This window comes from Tamandua tetradactyla, chromosome 1 (genome assembly GCF_023851605.1).
Source record: "Tamandua tetradactyla isolate mTamTet1 chromosome 1, mTamTet1.pri, whole genome shotgun sequence".
In the NCBI taxonomy this organism is placed as follows: Eukaryota; Metazoa; Chordata; class Mammalia; order Pilosa; family Myrmecophagidae; genus Tamandua; species Tamandua tetradactyla.
The window spans coordinates 15,433,000-15,454,546 of record NC_135327.1 but is presented as its reverse complement, the minus strand read 5'-3'; the positions used below and the strand labels follow the sequence as shown (position 1 = coordinate 15,454,546).

Here is a 21,547-nt window from a genome sequence, read left to right as displayed (position 1 = left end):
GTCACAAAAAGCAAGGTGGCTTCTGTCCGGCTCTCTTTCCCTCTCTTGGGCCACTTGCCCTGGGAATCCAGCCACCATGGCGTGAGGAAGCCCAGGCCTCATGGAGAGGCCACGTGCAGCCAGCAGCTCCAGCTTGGCCCCGTGTCACCCAGCAGGCATGGGACAGAGCGAGCCTGCAGATGATTCAGCCCCCAGCCTTGGAGCCGCCCTCTCTGACCTCAAGTGGAGCAGAAATGAGCTGTCCCATCAAACCTGCCCCAGTGGCAGTTTTGGAAGAAAGTAAATGTTGTTGTTTTCAGCTACTAAGTTCTGAGGTAGTTTGTTACGCAGCAGTGGGTAAATGGAATGCTTGCCCAAGGTCACACAGCTTACAAGTGGGATCGATTTAAACCTAGGGCCACATAATTCTGGAACCTGTTTTGCTGCACTATTGGGCTGTAAACTGTTTGGTGCCAGTACAGGGTTGTGTTCTATAAAGCTTTACTGAAGAAAGAATGGAGCGTTAAATTGTTGTAAGAATTATATATCAGAATGTAAGAAATGAAGATGGTGATTAGCTGGTGGAAAAGATTTCATTTCTCCTATTCAAGCTGCTTAATTGATCAACATGATGGAAACTAAATGGAGATGAAATCCTGGAAGGCTTCAAATAGGAGGTGATTTTTAAAATAATTTAAATGAAAGTTTGCTTGCATTTTTCACTATACAAATCATGAAACAAAAAAACATTGGTTGGGGAGAACTTAGAGGAATCAGTAAAGAAACCTACTTTCACTAGGGTAGTCAGGGAGACTCTTTGAGGAGGTGACATTTTAGCTGCATTATTCAGAGCTAGGAGAAGAGAAATCCAGGTGGGGTTCCCCCTGCAAGGGCAAAGGCCCTGAAGCAGGAACAAGCTTGATATACGTTCAAGAAAGAGTAAGAAAGTCAATGTGGCTGGCACCTGAAGAGTGATGGAGAGAGAGGAGCAAGATAAAGCCGGGGAGGGTGGCAGGGACCAGGCCATGTACTTGGCAAGGCTTTATTCTTGGTGCGGTGAGAAGCCATTGGAGATTCGAAGCAGGTGTGGTAGAATCTAACTTCTCTTTTAAATAGATCACTCTAGCCGCTGTGGAGAGCAGATGCCAGGAGACAGGCTAGAAGAACATTCCAGTCTCTGAGAGACGATGGTGGCTGAGACGAGGGTGGAGGCAGTGGACAGGGTACTCTCGAGCTCTGTTCTGGAGGAAGACTCAAGCAGCCTGGACTGGAAGTGAGGGATCAGAGAAACCAAGTCAAGCTCAACTCCCAGGATTCCGGCTTTAATTACAGGATGAATGCTGGCACCATTTAACACGGCCGGTAATACAGGCCTAGAAATGGTTCGGGGGTAGAGAGACTAGGTATGGAGGGCGAGTGAAGTGTCTTCCCGGGTACCTTCAATTTGAGATGCCTATGAGACAGTCTCGTGAGATGTCAAGAACGCCTCTGACAGGAGTTGGGGTTCGGGGTAGCAGTTGGGTCTGGAGTCATGAAGACTCATGAGCATTTAGACGCTATTTAAATCCATGGGACCAGGGAGGTCTCCTAGGAGGTAGAGGGTCTACAGAGAGAGGAAAAGCCAGCCTAGAAACACACAGTTATCAACTCCTGGTTCTGGACCATGAATAGTAGAAGAGGAGGAACCAGCCACCAAAGACGGAGAGGAGGTGGCCAGGGAGGTAGGAGGGGAGCCAGACCACATGTTGTCAGGCAGCCAAGGCAGTAGCATAGATTAGCAAGGAGGGAGAGGTGGGGGAAGGGCTCCATAACAAGAAGCTGCGGAGAAGCTAGAGGAAAAATCGACAGCAGGGAAGTGCCTCCTGGAGTGGGCAACATGGTGGCTGCTGGTGACCTTGAAAAGAGCAGTTTCGGTGGAGAGATGGGGCAGGAGCCAAAGGCTGTGGACTGAAGAGTAAATAAGAGGTAGAGGCAGAGTATAGGGAACCCTTTTGTGAAGTGTGGCTGCAAAGGGGGAAGAAAAACCCAGCAGTTATTGAAGGAGACTGGGGGTGGTGGTGGCAAGACATGGATGAGGTAGGAGGGAGGGGCGGATCCGGGGATGGGGTGTCAGCCTTCAAAGGCAGCAGGGACCCCTCCTCCATCATCGGGGGGTGGGACAGCAGAGAGGTGGGTTAGGAGCAGGTGTGTCCGTCCGTCCGTTTGGAGGTGGGAAGGCAGATGGCTTCTGTTTTCTCAAAGAAGAATGAAGTTGCCCGCTGACAGCGAGGGGGCCAAGAAGTGAGGGTTCTTTGGGGAGGGCGCAGGCAGTGTCAGAGAGTGGAAATCCACCTTCCCAGGACGTGTGCAAGACCCCAAGCCGTGCTGTGCACCCACCTGAGCTTCAAAGGGAAGCCCGGCAGCCCAGGAAACACTGGCCTGTTCCCTTCTAAGCATTTTCTCTTTTATATTTTCAAGTTTATTCCGCATAACTGAAATCATACTGTATATGCAGTATATCCTGCTTTTTTTTTTTCACATAACAGGGTAGCAGATGCATTTTCTCATGCATTTATAAACTCTGTAAACATCACTTTAAAAAATTGTTTTATTTTTATTGTGTTACCATATATGGCATAAAATGTCTTCTTAACCATTTCAAGTGGCATTAATTACACTCACAATGTTGTGCTGCCATCACCACCATCCATTACTAAAACTTCATCACTCCAAACAGAAGCTCTGTACCCAGGAAGCAATGACTCCTCCTTCACTCATTCCGTCCCCTGGTGACCTACCATCTGTCTCTAAGAGTCTATTAATTCTAGGTGTCTCATATAAGTGAGATGGTGTAATATTTGTCCTTTTGGGCCTGGCTTACTTAACTCAACGCGATCAACATGATGTCTTCAAGGTTTATCCATGTGACAGTAGGGATCAAAACCTCGTTCCTTTTTACAGCTGAATAGCATCCCACTGTATGGGCGTAGCACGTTTTGTCTGTACATTCATCTGTCGAAGGACCCTCGGGTTGGTTCCACATTTTGGCTATTGTGGGTTATGCTGCCAAATTCCACTTTCAATATTCAGAAATTATCTGCTGGGTCAATATTCCATGGGTCACTCAACCGTCCCCCTTTCATTGGACATTTGACTTGTTTCCTGACCATGACAGCTGCAGTTCTGAGAGGGGCAGTGTGGAAGGCCAGGCACTCGGACATGTGAACTTCATTACCGAGGCTTTTGGAGGGGCCTATGATATGGCCGTAGGTGCTCCTGCCAGGTCACATGCTTCTTTTTCCTGGACATGAGCACCAAGAACGGGACATCAAGGCAAACCTCCCTGGCTCCGCAGCGTGCCCCATGGCTTGGGTATTGCACCCAGGGACGTGGAGTCGGGGGAGGGATCAGAGGGGCGGGCGGGGGCAGGAGTGTGCCCCCAGAGCCGTTTACAGCTTAAACACTTACTGTAACAGTCATGTTTGAGGTGTAACAGGGCCCTTCACCTGCCTGTTTTCCCCATAATACGAGAGTCCTTTTGGCATCCCATATTTCCTGGATGGGGCACTGCCCCAGCAGACCTGGCCATGGGCCGCTGTCTGCCACCCACAGCCCTTTCCATCAAAGCCAGCAGGACAGGGTCCCCGCCTGCGGTGAGAAGACAGAGTGGGCCACCCAGGAGGTAGGGGGCTCCTCGCCCCTGGGGTGACCATGTAGACCCTAGGGGACTGCTTGGTGGACAAAGTATCCAGGGGATTCCTGCCTGGCAGGGAGGCCGCTTACCTGGGGGCTCGCCGAAGTCCCTCCCAGCTTCGAGCTCCTGCGATTCCACCGCAGCAGGGACACAGGAGAAACGCCCGCGCACCAGGTGCCTCCCGCGGCCCTGACACTGGGCTTTCTGGGCACAGGCTCCTGTCCGTCACAACAGCTCAATGCGGGGGGATTGTCAGCCCTCTGCAAGGGGGGAACCAAGGCTGGAGGCTTGGAATGGGCAGCGATTTCCTCCAGAGCACACAGCGAGCAGGGGCAGCGCCACCGCTTCTCCTGGTCACCCAGCCCTGAGCTCCCCGCTGCGGACCCCCCGATGGCTGGAGAACCTCACAGGCACGAGCCTTTCCTGCAGCTTTTGCACCCACAGATGCTAACCTTCAGTGAAGGTTTTTAATGCGGGGCTTCAGGTGCCACACGGGTATCTGGTAGCTGTGGTGAGAGGCTCCAGATAAGGACTGCAATATCCCCCTGCCCCCGCCCCCCCCACGTCTGGCCGGAGGAGGAGGCAGAGCAGGAGGCCGGAGGGGCCGTGAGGTCTTGTTTGTGTCGGGGAGGAGACAGGGTGGGGACGGGGATTTGGGTTTCTGACGTGCAACAGTCACTACCAGGCCTTCCCAGCTGGAACCGGAGCAGGCACAGGGCCAGGGCCTGCTGCCCTCTGGGCAGGTGTAAGAGCCAGAGGGGCGGGCCCGAAGCCAGGGCTGGGGCAGCGGTGCCAGAGCTCCCGAGTACAGACCTCCAGGTCAGGGTTGGCTGGAGGCGGCCCCTGTCTGGGGCATCGGGAGATGCGCTAAGGAAACCATTAGGCTGGACAGACTGGAGAAGGCCACCGGAGGCCTGGGCTTGGCAGGGTGAGTACATTCTTTCATGGTTCCTGCCATCCCCTTCTTCTAGTGAGCTCTGCGCCCCTGTGAGTGAGTGACCCAGTGGTGCCTGTCTCAGAGGTGTCCAGGTGGAGACTGCGTGGCCACGCGTCAGGGATTCGAGCCCCAGATCTCCTGAATAGGCAGTGTGGGGGGAGGGGGATGGCACTGTCCTTTGCCCACAGCACCCCAAGTACAGGTTCCGTGGGTCACCTCACCAAATTGAAGATCTAGCTTAGCATCCTACCTTTTCAGGCATCATCTTCATTTACTCTTACAACAACTCAACCAGGTAGATGTTAGCGCTTCACACATGAGGAGACTGAGGCACAGAGATGTTAAGTAACTTGCCTAAGGCACACAGCAGGTAAGCGGCAGAACTCCATGGGATTGGAACTCCCGGACCCCAGAGCCGTGCTCTTCACCACCACCTTATGCTGTGACCGTGGCTCAGCCCTTCCTCATGCATCCTTGTCTGTAGTTTGAGGGAGGAAGATTTGATGATCAGAAAGATATTACCCTGAGATTTCTTTTTTTTTTTTTTTTTTTTTTTTTTTTTTTTTTTTTTTTTAAGGAAAGACAGAGAGAAGGAAGGAAGGATAGAAGGAAGGAAGGAAGGAAGAAAGGGAAACATTTTTAAACATTTTCTTGTTTTTTATTGTATTCTGTTTCTCCGTTTTTGTTACATGGGCTGGGGCCGGGAATCGAACCGAGGTCCTCCGGCATAGCAGGCAAGCACTTTGCCCGCTGAGCCACCGCGGCCCGCCCTACCCTGAGATTTCTTAAAGCCACCTGGACATAGGTCAGCTTTAAGCAGCCAGGAAGCCTTGTTGGAAATATGTATCAAGACTATACTCCTTGACCCAGCATTCATCTCTTAAACTTCATCATAAAGGATATAATCAGATTTAGGAGCAAGGATATGGCAGGAGATAGGAGTCCAACTTCAGTCTTTTGCATGTGGATATCCATTTTTCCCAGCACCATCTGTTGAAAAGGTTTGCTATTTTTTAATTAGAAAAATAAAGTGTATGTGTGTGTGTTTAAAGATCAGTTCCTTTGGTTTAGACACGACTCTGTCTCAGGCGGGCTTATAAAGTACTCATCAGCTTTGGGGGGGACTGAAATGCAGGGTGTCAGTGCCGTGAGAGTCTTTGAGAAATCCAAATTTCTTGTTACATGTGGGGAAACTGAGGCCCAGGGGTGCAAAGGGGCTGCTCCAAGGTCACACAGGAAACCCGGCTAGGGCTCAGGCATCTGCCCACAGGCCCACAGCCCACAGGCCAGGCGGCTGGAAGAGCAGGGAGGTGGGAGGGGTCACAACCAGAATTCCCTGTGCATGGCTAGTAATTAGATGCTCACTGCACACCCAGCCTGAGCCGAGTGCGGCTGGCCTGACAAACCTCACCGCGACACGCCTCCCGGGAGGCACAGGTGAGGGAGCAAAGGGCAGCTGGTGGCCATGGAGCCCCAGGGCGTGCCCAGGCCGCTCCCCCCCCCCCCCCCCCCCGCCCCGGCCCCACCCAGCATTGCCTCCTCTCCCGACAGGGCCCGGGGCTCGGCAGGAGCATGAGAGGACTCCGCTGGCGCTACACCCGCCTGGTAAGAGCAGCGCAGGCTGGGGCTGGTGGGGAGGGCAAGAAAGGGGTCCTATCTGTCTCTTCCTCTAGGAGGGCTCTCCTTCCTGGGGAAAGATCGGAAGTCAGTGTGCACACGCGTGTGCACACACACACACATACAATTACCCTCAAACACACATTCTGGTACAAAATAGAAATTCCATAGAATGAATGAACGGACCAACATACACACCCACTGACACACACACACTCCTCTATATTTATACAATCCCAGCTCACATTCACACTTTGGCATATAAACACACAAATGTATACTTAACACCTTCGCGTACTGATTTGCCCACACAACGCTATTTTAAGCCAACGGACACATTCATGTGGACAAATGCCCATTTTACATTAACCTGCTCTTGTTGTCACATGCGCAGCATCCGACTTCATTTAGCTGGCTCTCTGTGAGATAGGCATAGTAAGAGAACCTCCCCTCCTGGGGAGGTTCAGATACCAACCATGCAGCACAGACCTGGGTGACTCTGCCTGTGTCAGTGTCAGCAGTTACTATGGAGCCCCGGAGCCCCACACCTGCTCTGGGTCCAGAACAAACAGGCAGAAAAACCACTGGGCCCGCAGCCACATCTGATGGGTGGGGGTAGGATGGGGAGGCGCCACGGACTCTCCGCTGGCAGGGCCGAGGGCTGGAGGCGGCTGGAGGCCGTGGCAGAGGGCGGCTGTCCAAGGACACTGGCCGCCTCCCCTGGGCTGGGCAGGCCGGTGCGGGGACCTGGGCCAGGGGCGATGACGGGCCCCAGGGGTGGATGCCAGGGCCTCTCTGTGTCTTTGCAGCCCAGCCAGGTGGAGGAAGCCCTGTCTGGGAAGGAGGGCGAGGAAGAGGAGGAAGAAGAGGAGGCCCCTGCAGCCCAGGCCCCGGCCCCAGCTCTTGCTCCTGAAGACCCCACAGACCCTCAGCCAGCGGAGGGTAGCCAGGTCCTGGGCGCCACCGAGATTAGGCAGGTCCGGGCACTGCCCACGGCCCCAGGACCTGACCCTGTCAAGCCCAGGCCCCCAGGAGCCACTCCTGCCCTGTCCCTGGCTCACTAGGTCACCCTGGGCCAACCATTTCGTCTCTCTGGGCTTCCCTTTCCTTTATTATAAAATGGTCCAGTGATGCGAACTCCAGTGTCTTCCCTGGGCCAGGAGGTTAAGGACACCATGAAAGATGCTAATTCTTAAATAGAACCAGCCCTTTGGAAGTGAAGTCAGAGCTGGGGAGGGGAGAAGATGGGGGCGACTAGGAGGAGGGCTGAGTTCTCATCCATTCTCTGGCCTCTGGGGGGCCGGGGTGGTCAAAGGAATGAGTCTGGAGACAGCCCTGGGCTGGAATCCTGGTGTCCCTTATCCCATGTGGGCCCAGGGCATGCTGCTTCGCCTCCCTCACCCTCAGTTTCCTCATCTGTAAAATGGGAACGATAACCCCACCTCCAAGGCTGTTGCTAACGGGCAGGAAAGGAGCTTGGAAACAGCAAAGCGCACTGCTCCCCGCAGCAGGTCCAGGCTGCCTGCGCGGTGGCCGCTTAGTGCCAGTCCTTCTGGGCCCCCGAGGTGGAGGGAAGGCAGGAGGAGGAGGAGGGGGATTCCCTGCTCACCTGCAGCCCTGTCCCCAGCTCAGCGTCCACCTCCCCCCGAGAGTCACGGGACATGCCTGGACGCTGGCCTTCTGCACGGCGAGGGATGGCTTCAGCCTGCGGAGCCTGTACCGGCAGATGGAGGGCCACGGCGGGCCGGTGCTCTTGGTGCTGAGGGACCAGGATGGCCAGGTGGGCTGGGCCCCTGCCTGAGGCCCTGGGGGCTCCCAGTAGTGGGCCCTGCCCCGGGGTGGCCTCGGGGACAAGAGGCAGAGGCAATTGACTTGGTCGTCTATGACAGACCCTGAGGGTGACATCGAGACTGCCCAGCTCCGCAACGGCCCCTCGTTCTCCCATTCATTTACTCACTCCCTCGCTCATTCATTCCGTTAGCATTTGTACCTGAGGCACCTGCTGTGTGCCAGGTTGTCTCAGAATGGAGCAGGCCCAGGGCAGGAGCTAATGGTCCTAGAGCTAATGGTCTAACAGGAAGGAGGGGGTCAGACATGAAGCAAATACTCTTATGACTGTAAATGCAGAACTGCATCTTCATCCTCAGAGGTACAAGAAACAAGGGAGAGATTTTAAGCAGGGGATCTAGGGCTTAAAGATTGCTGTTGTTGTTTGGCACAGGCAGGCACTGGGAACTGAACCTGGGTCTCAGGCATGGCAGGCGAGAACTCTGCCACTGAGCCACCGTGGCCCGCCCTCAGCTTATGTGTTGAAAACATTGCCCTGGTGGTGGCAGAAGAGTGGACAGGGGGAGGCCCGGGTAGAAGCAGAAGAGCAGGTGGAGGCAGCGACAGACAGCCCCTGACTTTGACAAGAGGAGACTTGAGGTGGCAGAGCCTTTGGGCTCCCCCCGGGGGGGGGGGGGTTCAGGCAGGCGCGAAGGTGCACCCTGGTCTCAGATGCTCTCCTGGGAAGGGAGCGCTTCAGGGCTGGGAGGACCTCAGAGCCTCAGGGTCACAGCCCCCCACCCTCCCCCGCCCCCACTTGGGTGACAGCTCCTTCCCCAAGAGGCCCGTGGAGGGCAGGAAGCTCCCGTCCTCCCAGGGCCGTGCAGGGCGCCACATCTGACTTTGAGGAAGTTTCTCCTGGTGTTAAGGCAAAGCCCATCTCCCTGTTACAGCTCCCCAGTAAAGAGAAACTGCAGCCCACCGAGCTGCCCCATGAGAGGGGAGTGACCGAGTAAACTGTGGCCCCTCCACATTGTGAAATATTGGGCTAGCAAGAAAAATAATGAAGTAAAACCATAGTTATTAAGAGTGGTAAGTGTTTTGTTCTGCTTTGTTTTTTGGCATGGGCAGGCTCTGGGAATCGAACCTGGGTCTCCAGCATGGCAGGCGAGAATTCTAAGTGTTTGTTTTTAAAGCAAGATATAAAGGACACTGTTGGGACAACTGGAGAAAATAGAATATGAACTGGATCCTGGGTAGTAAGGAACCCCTGTTAATTTTCCTGGGCGTGCTGGTGGCCTGTGGTCCTCTAAGAGAAGGTCCTATTCTTCAGACCTGAGCCACTTAGGGAGAAGGAACATAATATATGCAACTTATTCTTAAAACGGATAAAACAAGCAGGGCAAAAATATTGACCATTGTTGAATCTAGGTGGAAGGTGTCTGTCCTGTGCTTTTAAGTTTTCTGTTTGAAATTTTCCTAATGAAAAGTTAGGGGAAAGGAGCTTACAAAACACATGTATTAGAGAAACTAATTTTTGTATAAAATATAAGCATGGGCAGTAGACAAATGCTGGAAGGAAATGCACCAAAATGTCAAACGTTGTTATCTTGGGGAAGAAGAAGGGGAGGTTGGAGTGACTAGTTTTTTTCTTTCTGCTTGTCTATAACTTCTATCTTTCCTACAAGGATTATGCATTACAAAATGAATGCATCTAAGAAAAAAGAAGGAGGGACCCGGAGGCTGGAGGAAGGACGCTAACAGGAGCCCCTCCTTGGGGAGCGTCAGGGGGCAGGACCACAGGCTGGTGGGCCACTGAGAACTTCCCGGTCCCCCAGCTCTGCCCGGAGCTGCCACGTGCCCGGCCAGGATAAGCCACCTCACCCACCTGGAGAGTGGGGGCTCCAGACCTCCCCGCCAGCTCCCTTCCAGCCACATACCCCAAGTTCTTCTCCTTTCCAGATATTTGGGGCCTTCTCCTCCTCAGCTCTCCGGCTCAGCAAAAGCTTCTATGGCACCGGTGAGACGTTTCTCTTCTCCTTCTCCCCACAGCTGAAGGTGAGGTCCTCAGCTTCTCGTGGGGGGCACGGGGCTCGCGGCAGGATGAAGCTTCTGAGCTGGGCTGCCTGCCTCCCTCTGTCTTTCCACAGGGGGGTCTGCGTAGGGCCGTGGTGGTTAGATTATTTCCCTCGGCCTGCACGTATGCATGCAAAGAAAGTGTCCAGCAGATCCCTGGCAACCAGTAACTGACCTGAGAGGAGGGAGGACGTCATTCACCTGACATGGTCTGGAAAGACAAGATGGGTCCAAGAATAGGGAGACCCGAGGGTTTGTTTTGGGAAGATGAAGGGCAGATCCGATGGCTTCAATTGCTTATGAAGTATGGGGCGAGGTCATCAGCTAAGAGTGAGGTTGGAGGAGGGGGTGTGAAAGCTTGAGAGGAGAGAAGGCATCAAAGTGGCATTGTGTGGCGTGGAAGGGAAGCCTATGAGAGAAGTAGGAGGACAGTTAGGCAGTGTTGACTGGGGATGGGAGATGGTGAATTTAAAGGCAAGCTGGTCACTTTGGTTGTGCGCTTTTCTCCAGCCACATTCAGCTCCTCGGGTGTATGCATGGAGAAAATGGATGGGGGTGGGGGGAGTGGCTCCAACCGGACTGGAGTTTGGCCAGCTGGCTTCATGGAGGGAGAGAAAGGGAAAAGGGGGCTGAGGGTTTTTTCCCTAGCAAGGGAGTGAAAGTTCCAAATGGACCATAGAACCTGGATTGTACGAGAAGGAAAGAAAAACCAGCCGGGGTTGAGGGATGACACAGAGGTGAACTCAATGGATGAGAGGTCTCCTTGAAGTCAGAGACTTGGAGCAGTGGCACCAGTTGAGCAGTGCAGGAAGACAGGATATGGTCGACAGAGAGGGGGGCACTTGAAACAGGCTGTGGAGGAGAGCCCATGGCTGTTGAGGACAAGCTCCAGGATGTGACCATGGGTGACAGTGGCTGTGGTGGGCATAAAACACACTGGAGACGGGGATGAAGAGGACAAGGGGCAGGTGTTACCCAGGTCCATGTGGATGGTGACTTCACCAAGGACAGTGACAGGAGCTGGGAAAGGAGAGGAAGAGCCAGAGCATAAGTTTGATGAATGGCAAGTGGTAACTAGGAGATCTGTGGGTGACAGGGGTCTCAGGTGGCATGAGCTGCCAAGGGGCCAGGGTTTTGGAAGGAGGAAGGAGACTAGTCCCTCTAGACATCTTCCATGCTAAAGCTTTTCCATCTCTGGGTTATTTTTTGAATGAAGCCACTGAGTCTTACATGCTTGGAACAGAGCATTCTACTTTTATAGCAGCTAAACATAAAGTAATAAATACTAAATAACAGCAGCTAACATTTACCAGCTCATCGCCTGCCAAGCACTGTTCTGAGACTTGCACAAATTAGTGCATTTAACAAATTACACCACTCCTATGAGGTATATATTATTGTCCTCTCCAGCGTAACCATGATGAAACAGAGGCACAGGGAGGTTGGGTAATTTGCCGAAGCTGACACAGCTGGGATGAAATGCACAAACAGGCAGTCTGGCCTGAGAGGCCAAGCTCTTAGCCACAGCACCATACCACCTCTCTGATCTGCAGAGGGTCCTGCCTTGAGATGCTCCCATGCTGGGAGACAAGAGAGATGATCACCATAAATAGAGAGCGATAAGTGCTATCAAAGAAATTAAACATGGGCTCCTTTTAGAAGCATAGAGGAGGGGCTCTGGTGTCAGGTGGGGATGGGGAAACCGAGGGAGGCTTCCTAGAGGAGCAGCTTCTTGAGCTAAGTCTTGACGGACAAACAGATCACCAGGTTGAAAGGGCTAGGGAGGCGACTTGTTGGAACCTGTGCAAAAGGTGCAGAAACTGGGGAAACCAAGAGGTCCATGGAGATGAGTGTGTTGGTGGGGCGGGTGGATCAGAGTACACGAGGAGGTGCTTATCCCGCTGCATTGGCATAACATGCCCTCAAGAAATATTTTCCAGTGGATGGAGAATTGATGTATTAGTTCCCTATAGCTTCTGGAACAGATTACTACAAATTGGGTGGATGCAAACAATAGAAATGTATTCTCTCAGAGTCCGAGAGGTTAGAAGTCAGAAACCAAGGAGTGGCCAGGCCCACGTGCCCTCTGGTGCTCTGGGGAGACCCCTTCCTTGCCTCTTCTGACTTCTGGTGGCCCCAGAGTTCCTCGGCTTGTGGCACTTCTGCCTCTGCCTTCGCATGGCTGTTTTCCCTCTGTGACTGTCGGTGGCCGTGTCTCTTCTCCTCTTCTTTAAGGACATCAGTTATAATGGATTAAGGATCCACCTTTCTTCAGTGTAACTTCATCTGTTAATTACATGTGTCACAACCCTATTTCCACTTAGGACCTATTCTAGTTAAGATTTCAAAATATCTTTTGGGGAGGAACAATTCATCCCATAACAACGAGTTGTTTGGTTTTTTTTGGGGGGGGGTGAGGTGCAGGGTCTGGGAAATAAACCCTAATAACAGCTAGTTTTGGGTGCTTTGGTTTGGAGACCCCCTTTCCAATGGAAACCAATCCACAGATCAAGAAACCTACAGGTGAACATCCACCTTCACAGGCATCTGGTCTCACGATGAGGGCCCAGGATGCTAAAGGCAAAAAATACACCGTATCTCTCATGTTGCCTCCATCAGCCAGCATGGTAATCTTAGCAAGAACCAGGAAATGGGTCATTTGTTCACGGTGACCCAGTGCTGAGTTCTAGTCATCACAGCTGTTCCTAAACTCACATACTAGAATTTAAAGTTCTAGACTTTTCTCCTACTTCACTGACAACTCTTCGTCAGAATCTTTATCTCCCCAACCTTTTAACATCAGAGGGTCCCAAGGCTCAGTTTTTTTGTTCTCATCTCTTCTTGAACTATCCTCATTTCTTTCGTGGTTAGCTTTGCATTCTCAGTTTTCCATGTCATCCATATGCTGACAGCCTCTTCCCTGGACTCCAAACTCACCTACACCCAACACTACTCAGTGTCTCCACTTGGATCTCAGACTCCTGACTTGCCCCACAAAGCCTGCTCCTCTCACCGTCATCTTCATCATGGTCGATGGCATGTCTGTCTTTCCTACTGCTGAGACCCAAACTCTTGGAGTCCACCTTAACTCTTCTCTTTCTCTCGTATCCCACTTTTGAGGTGTCAGCCTTTGCTGGCAGCTCTGCCTTCTCTCTCTATCCATGCACCACTTCTCACCATGTCCTTTGCTGCCACCCTGGTTCAAACCACCATCTTTATTTGCCTGTGTTCCACTATAGCCTGCTAATGGGTCTCACTGCTTTGACCTTTGGTCATCCCAGCCGCTGGAGTGATACTTTTAAAAGCTAAGTCAGATCATGTCACTCCTCTGCTCCAAGCTCCTGATGGCTTCCTTTCTCATTTGGAGAGAAATGAGACCGACCTATGAGACCCTACACCTACTGGCCCCTCTCTGATGTCATCTCTTGCTACTTTTCCTTTCCTTCACTCGGCTCCAGCCACAATGGTCTCCTAGTTGATGGTCCGTTCTGCTCCTACCTCAGGGCCTTTGCATTTGCTCTTCTGCCCAGAATGCCCTTCACCTGGCACATCTCCTTCAGGACTCTGCTTAAATGCCACCATCTCATGAGGTCTTCCCTGATCATCCTATTTAAAATTACAATGATTCATGCCCCAGAAACCTTTTTGCCATTCTCTGCTTTCTTTTTAGCATTTATCATTACCTAGCATACTATTTTACCTTTTTAAAATCTACCTCCTCTCACTCGAATGTGAGTCTCTTGAGGCAGGGATTTTTGTCTGTCATATTCTCCATTTTATTCAGTGCCTAAAACAGTGCCTAGTGCATAAGTGCTTGTTCTAGTTTGCTAGCTGCTGGAATGCAATACACCAGAAACGGAATGGCTTTTAAAAAGGGAAATTTAATGAGTTGCTGGTTTACAGTTCTAAGGCTGAGAAAATGTCCCAATTAAAACAAGTCTAAAGAAATGTCCAATCAAAGGCATCTAGGGAAAGATACCTTGGTTCAAGAAGGCCGATGAAGTTCAGGGTTTCTCTCTCAAGCGAGAAGGCACATGGCAAACACAGTCAGGGCTTCTCTCTCAGCTGGAAGGGCACATGGCGAACATGGCGTCATCTGCTAGCTTTCTCTCCTGGCTTCCTGTTTCTTGAAGCTCCCCGGGAGGCATCTTCCTTCTTCATCTCCAAAGGTCGCTGGCTGGTGGACTCTCTGCTTTGTAGTGTTGCTCTCTCTGAATCTCTCTGAATCTCTCATTCTCCAAAATGTTTCCTCTTTTATAGGACTTCAGAAACTAATCAAGGCCCACTCAAATGGGTGGAGACATGTCATCCCCTAATCCAGTTTAACAACCATTCTTAACTAAATCACATCAACCAGGGAGATGATCTCATTACAGTTTCAAATATACAGTATCGAATAGGGATTATTCTACCTTTAAGAAATGGGATTTATATTAAAACATGGCTTTTCTTAGGGGGCATACTTCCTTTCAAACCAGCACAGTGCTAAAAATGCTTATTGAATGGAATGGACTTTTCAGGGGATCACTGTCTGTCTTTCCATCCTGTAGTTATGCATTCTTTTCAAAAATTGGTTAATTCTTGCCCAGCTTTGGTTTCCTGGAGACTCATGTTCTTCATGAATTCACAGCAGTTCCTTAATCCAATCCAAGCAGCACCAACAGCTTGGCCTTACTTTCTTCTGTGGCAGTATCTATCTTACTGCAGGTTTAAAGGTCCTGCATGCTCCTTGTTGAAAGCTGAGGAGTGGACTGAATTTTTCAGTCTTCTTGTGGTCCCTTTTTTAATGTTTTCTCATCCCTTCAGGATTTATCCTTTATTTGTCCATTTGCTTGCTAAAAGTCTTTTGGTTGTTTGCAGCATTTTTGCAACCAATAATAGGCAATAGTATTGCCACTAGATTTTTATGGCCCTCTAAAAATCCTTCTATTGCCTGAATTCGACTCTTGAATATTTTATTCATTTCATAAATACTTAAACAGTGACTACCATGTCCCAGGAATACAGACAGGAAACAAGACATTCCTCAGGGAGCTTGTATTTTAGTGAGCAGGCAATAGTGCATCGACATATAAACTGGGTCATCTCAGAGCGTGGTAAATGTTGAGGAAGATAAAACAGAGCTTGGGTGAAAGGGTTACTTTAGATAGGATGGTCCAGGACTCAGGAAGGAGTGACCTCCGGGGGTTCAAGGGACAGAAAGGCCACTGTCGCTTAAGTGTGGTCAGTAAGGGGGAGAAGAGATCAGAGAGAAAATCAGGGGGGTCAGAGCAGGTTCCCTTTTCCAGCTATTGCTATATTGATTCCAATTGCCATGGGAAGCTACTGGAAGGTTTTAGGCAGATGAATGACACGATCCAGCTGAGATCTTGACTAGATCCCTTGGACTGCAGTGTGGAGATGGGCCGGAGGCAGGAGGTGGTGGGAGCAGAGCAGGTAGGAGACTGCAACCGAGGCAAGGAGTGAACGCGGCTCGGACGGGTATGAGCAAGCAGAGATGGACAGACCCGACAGAAATGGTGTCAGCCAGGGTGTATCTTTGGGGTAGAGGCCTCAGGACTTGTGGTGAATGAGTGAGAGGCAGCGCTGGAGGGCGGCTGGCTTGGGGTTCCCTACAGCGAGGGGTGGGGAAGCTGTCAGTTAATGGCAGATTCAAGTCCCAACACCTAGACCTGGACTTCCCTTCTTCTCTCCAGCTTTGGAAGCAGAAATCCTCAGAGCGTTTTGGTCTGTCCCTATAGGTGAGGGGCTTCAGAGCAGAGGACATGGGGAGGTGAACTCCAGGGAAAATAAAAAGAGAACTCTAAGTCACATGCCCAAAGGACTTCCCGCAGCTTAGGTGGGATGGGGCGCCGTTCCCTTCACGACACTGCCACCCAGTGGCTTAGAGTTGAACTGCAAGGGCAGGACTCACCCAGTAACCACAGCCTTTTCCTATCACCCAGGTCTTTAAGTGGACAGGAAACAACTCTTTCTTTGTCAAAGGAGACTTGGATTCACTGATGATGGGCAGTGGCAGGTGTGTGCTTCAGTCCCTCCTGGGCCTTAGGATGGTCTGGTTCCTTCCTCTGTCCCCAGCTGTTGGAGTAAGCTGCCCAAGACAAAGTGGGGGAGCTGGTGGTTAACTTCCAGGCCCCTCCCTTCAATGCCCCCCCCCCCCCCCACTGCCCAGTCCCTCAGGCCAACCCTCAGAGGGGAAAGGATCACCTAACTCCAACCAAGGGGTTTAGAGTTGGCAACAGCTTAATCTGAATTTATGTAACTTTGAGAACAGAATTCCATATGGTTGGATGAGACTAGAGTGTTAATTGCAAGCTTGAAATTTACCAGTTCTCTCTCCAGGTCTAGAGAACACAACTCACCAGAGGAAGGCAGGCATCTTCCCAGGAACCCTGCTTGTGTGTGCGTGTGTGTGTACAGAGGGTGGGGGTGGTGTGGGTTAGGATTTGAACCCAGGGTTCAAATTCAGGCAGGATACTTCTTACCCTGAGGGTGGAGATGAAAGCACGGCATGATTATATTAGGTAGGTTCCTGTCTCTCCAAACTGCCTTAAAAACCCCTAGTGAGAGGAAACTGATTGCGAATTTGCAGTAAGTCATTCAGTAATTCACTCCAAAGGTTTTCTGTCAAATGAGACGATTAGAAGGATAATCTCTGAAGTGTTTTGGGCTCCCAGAGTCCACGCCTGTAGGACTCACTCCTTATAAGCACTGCCATCTTAAAAATGTTCCAAATGTTGTAAAACTGGATTGTGGTGACAGTTACACCACTGCATATATTTGTTAAAATCACTGAGCTGTTGTTTTTTTTTAAAACTCTAAACCCTGCAGGGAACAATATCCTTAGTCCCCAACAATTTAAGATCAGTGAGATTAAGATGAGACACGGGCAAAGCGGGGCTGCTGTCATGGTGTGGATAAGGGTTGAAGGTTGTAGATCTGAAAGGTCTCAACGCCCAAGAGGGAGACGTGCCAAGGTTTTTTTCTTTTTCTTAGTGGCCGGTTTGGGCTGTGGTTGGATGGAGACTTGTATCATGGGGGAAGCCACCCCTGTGCAACCTTCAACAATGAGGTGCTGGCCCGGCAGGAGGAGTTCTGCATCCAGGAGCTGGAGGCCTGGGTCCTGAGCTGAGGTGCCAGAGCGGGCAGCTTCCTGGGGCGATGGGTATTCAGACCTGTTCGTGGATGCCACCTAGGCCTTCCTCACACGGGGCGGCCCCTTCTGTCTAAAACAACCAAGTGTCCTTGGGGCTGTTAGCCAGCCTCCTTGTGGCCTGGGGACCCAAGACAGGATGGGAGGAGGCACTGCTCTACGTAGAGGTGACTCTGATGGGGTAAAAGGTACTCACACCTCACCTGAGTAGGCAAACTCCTGCACGATATATCTCTTTTTAGAAATTATACAATTAACACATGGATGGTAGAAAAATCAGAAGACATAAACAATTCAAATTGCCCGAAATTCAATTCCCCCCAAAACACTAACATTTTCAGGAAATTTTTCATGGATATTAGGTGTTTTCTTACAAAAACAGGATGCTACTTGTTATATTTTAGAAATTATTTTAACTTAAATCATTCTGTCAAACTACAGAACTCTGGGATCAACCAAATTAATAAAGACTCTATTAGCATCATCCCTCCTCTCACCTGTTGCCTTTTCTAGACCAGCGGGGCCGTCTGTCTGCCATCTGCCGGCCAGGTGCTTGCAAAGCCATTATCTCATTTCATTTCAGAAGGAAGAGAGGAAGGCAGCACATGAACGATATGCATATTTAAACAGAGATTCTGAAACCTCTATAGATGGGACTGTCAGGGTGGTCAAAAGGAAGAAAGAAAGGAGTATGCTTCCTGGCCCAAAAGTGGCTCTGGAAACTGAGAGAAATCCACATCCCTTTCCATGCTAGTGACTGCCTCCTGCCAGAAGGAAAGGATTCTTTATGATGCTACTACTTGCCAGCTACTGAACAAGGAAAACTGAAGGCCATGGACCCAGTTAAATACCACCCATCTAGCAGACTCAGCATACTGTTGAGGTAATAAGAAACATCTGGGCAGCTTCCCACACAAAGGACATTTCCTTTGCACAAAAGGGCCAATCCTGGGCACGCAGTAAGAAGCACACCTTCAATTTTGAAGTAGAGATACATTCACGAGATTTTATTGCAGTTGTTTCCCTCACCCAGTTGATTAACCAGTCATTTTAATTTGCAGTTCTATTTGCGTTCTCAAGGTGTCAATGTTCAGTAACTTTAGAGGAGAAGCTGTTAAAGTGTCCATTTTTATACAAATAGTGACAATGTTTCTTAACAAAATTTAACTTTGTAAATGGCATTGTTCTCAAAATTAAAACAGTTGCAAATAGCATAAAGTGCAGCTGCCTTACATGTAACAAAAAATGCAAACAAAATAGATTCAAGTTATTTCTCAGCTAGAATAATGATACAATATTGGGACTACAAAATTCCAGGGTAAACCACAATGATTTAAAGGCAGGATTTGCAGAAAAAGATTACATTCTTGACCTTGGGTCTGGGCACACAGTCTAAGACCTATAGTTCTCAATCCACTCCCCAACCCCCACCTCCGAACGTTTTAAAGGCACCTTGGCTAAGATAGATATGACAGGGGTGGCCAGTACCATGGCAGACCTCACCTGTGCTTCAGTGAGCCCACGTGGGAACCATTTCCCCACCTGCAGAGCACGACAGTGCTGGTGGAGGAGAGAAGGTTTCAACTATACTCCTATGGGTTGTGTCAACCCTTCATTATCTACTGAGGAATGAGGCAGGGCAGGAGGGGAGGGGAGAGGAATAAACAGGATGGGAGACATTTCAAATCATCAAGACTGTAGCGTCAACAGGACAGAACTTGGTTATATAGTGGAAGGGACAGCACTCCTGGGACTCCATGGACAATCTGCTGGCCTGTGGTCTGGGTTCCTCCTGCTTGCTCTGGCTGCTTAAAGTCAGGACTACCTCCTCCCTAGGGTCTGCCAAGGAGACTTCTGCAAGGAAGTGTCAAAGTATAAGATGTTAGGGCCAATGGCTTCCATCCTCCACTACCCTGCATCTTCAGGCCCCTCCGGCCAGCACAGGCCTGGGCTCTAACCCTAGACTTCATTCTTGGTGGATTTCTGTAGGATTGGGAAAGAGGCAGAGGCCCCCTGGGAGCACTGCTTCACCAACTGTGGTGCTGCCCATTCCCTCAAGTGCAGGGAAATGAAGTCCAAAGGGAAACCTGGAATTCACTGCATGGTCACCAGTCTCAGCACAGGCACCTCAGTCTTTGCTTTGAAGCCTACAAAACACACTGAAACAGCACAACAAAGTGATGGTTCCCAAGGCAGCTACAGAGAAGGTCGAGGGGAGGCCGTCTCCTCCTCGGTACTTGGGCAGTGAGTATTCAGGGAAGAAACAGTATTACCTGGGTCTGAGCCGCAAGGATGAGAGAAGATAGGTCTGGGGCTCCGTCTGCTACCGCGCACAGAAGTCTTTAAAAAGATGGTTTTATGTCCCACTCAACAGGAGGTCAGAGCCCTCAGAACTCCTGAATCACTTAGCCAGGGCTCTGACCAGACTTGGAGCCCATTTACTCACCCTCATCTTATACTGTTTACTCAACTTAGCAGTTTACACGGGGTCAAAAGGGTGAGGGAAGGGGTCTTTCACTCACGTTTAGATTATTTAAAAAGGTCTAGCCTCAAATTTGAGGGATGAGTATCTCCTCAAGTGTCTAGGGTTTTACGTTTGTTTTTAACCAAGGCTGTTCATGACAAGTTCACCTTCAAAGTTTTTGAAAAAAAAAAAACAAAACAATCATCTGTCGTAACGAGTTCAGAGTTGTATAAGAGTCCTTAACATAAGAAAATAAGACTACTAAAGGAGAAAGGTTTTAAGTAATATTAAAAATAGGTGAGAAAATATCTTTCATAGCACACATAGCAAGATCTGCCTACTATCTTTTTGTTTCTTTGAATAAAATGTACTTAGCGTCAGCATGTGAATACATTCAAAATATAAAATAAAAAGCACAAAGTTGCCACTAAATATGTGGAATTCTATGGTTGAATTCCCTAAATTAATTGTGTTAGGGGAGAGAGGGCTTTTGCAAACAACTGATTGCAGACATTCACATAGGATCATCCTTAAAAAGCTGGACTCTGGATTTGGATGTTTCTCGGATGCGAGCTGGACTCTGGGCTAAATCTGGGTAATTCCACTCCAGTTTTTGAGGTGTTATTAGCGGGGCTACAATGTCACCATCCTATCGGGAAGAGAGAGGAAGAGGGGAACAGAAAAATTTTATTATTTCTCAGTGCATGTACGTGTTTTTTCCTTGTAGATAGATTGCTTCTAGACATACTTACCCTTGGGAAAGCCCAAATCATATATATGCCCCATGCTTGGGCCAAATTAGAAACACCACAGTTCCAAGAAGGTAAAAAGCCTTTATGGCAAAAGCCATCAGACCTCTTTTCTTCAAGCAGGTAGAAAGCAGCACTACTGCCCAGTTTTATGAACTTTTCCCTTCATACACCTCCATGGAACACAAACTGCTCTGTTTCTCCAGTACGAAGAAGGACTGCACTGGATGGACCTCTGTTCCTCCCTCTTCTGGCCCCACTGTGATGTAGCCCAGGGCTACAAGATGGCAAGAATTAAAAAAAGGAGCATGTATATCTTTGGCCTCATCAGCATTAGACTCCAGTCAAATGAGCTCCTCCACGCAAAAGGAGAGATAGCCTCCACGTGAAACGCGAAACCATGATTTGAAAGTGGACAGGAGAGAAGACAAGGCCTTCCTCAACGTGCAGATAGAATCTCTTTGGTTACATGAGGGTATAGGGTCTTTAAGAGCCTCTATTATCCTAGGACTATGTCTGTGACAGGATATCATGCTCCTCATTTCTCTATTTGCTGTCAGATCCATTCCTCTGCTCCACTGAACATCACAGGAGGCTGCTCTGGCCAACCACACATCCTAGCTTCCAGCCTGTTAGCATCCAGTTAGGTTTGGTTAATGGGAGTCACTGGGTGAAGACTGGAGGCAGGAAGAGAGTAGAGAAGCCGGAGTACTTCTCCCCACAACCTCTGGTCAGGCAGCAGAGCCAGGACTTCTGTGGGTCGGACTTCTGCAGGTGGCCCTAGCTCCTGGACTCCCACTTCCTCCCTTGTTTCCTCCAACTCTAGAAATGGTGGCAGCTTCCTCCTGTCATCTCACTGACCTCTGTTTGCACATTTAGCTCTGCCCACTCTGTCTCGTTCCCCACATCATATTTCTTCTGTTGAACCACCTGGCTTACGTTGTTTCCTGACCTGATCTGACTGATCACAGCTATTAAAAGCAGCCACTCACTTGCCATGATATCCACACTTGGAAAACCCATTGTGCCATTTAAAACTCTTATGTACTCCAGAAAAGCCGTTTTAATCCTGATCCAATCTTATGGGGGCAGCCATTTCTTTTAATCCTGATCCAGTACTGTAGGGTGGAAA

The 21,547-nt window shown here is 50.1% G+C and overlaps 2 protein-coding genes across 3 annotated transcripts in view; one reads left to right on the top strand and one right to left on the bottom strand.

Annotated features, from left to right (window-relative positions):
* The first annotated feature begins 4,361 nt into the window (after positions 1-4,361).
* TLDC2 (TBC/LysM-associated domain containing 2) lies at positions 4,362-19,696 on the top strand. Its single transcript, XM_077169417.1, has 7 exons — positions 4,362-4,580; positions 6,141-6,194; positions 7,016-7,183; positions 7,834-7,986; positions 9,936-10,031; positions 15,995-16,068; positions 17,046-19,696. The coding sequence occupies exons 2-7, from the start codon at positions 6,162-6,164 to the stop codon at positions 17,179-17,181; spliced, it is 660 nt and encodes a 219-aa protein (XP_077025532.1). The 5' UTR covers positions 4,362-4,580; positions 6,141-6,161; the 3' UTR covers positions 17,182-19,696.
* SAMHD1 (SAM and HD domain containing deoxynucleoside triphosphate triphosphohydrolase 1) overlaps positions 18,157-21,547 on the bottom strand; it is a 136,164-nt gene continuing 132,773 nt past the window's right edge. The window contains exon 13 of one of the 2 annotated variants that reach the window (XM_077169407.1): positions 18,157-20,315. In XM_077169407.1, the coding sequence (XP_077025522.1) occupies positions 20,181-20,315 (135 nt within the window). In that variant the 3' untranslated portion in view covers positions 18,157-20,180. The remainder of the gene's footprint in view (positions 20,316-21,547) is intronic. The other variant, XM_077169399.1, reaches the window with a different exon arrangement.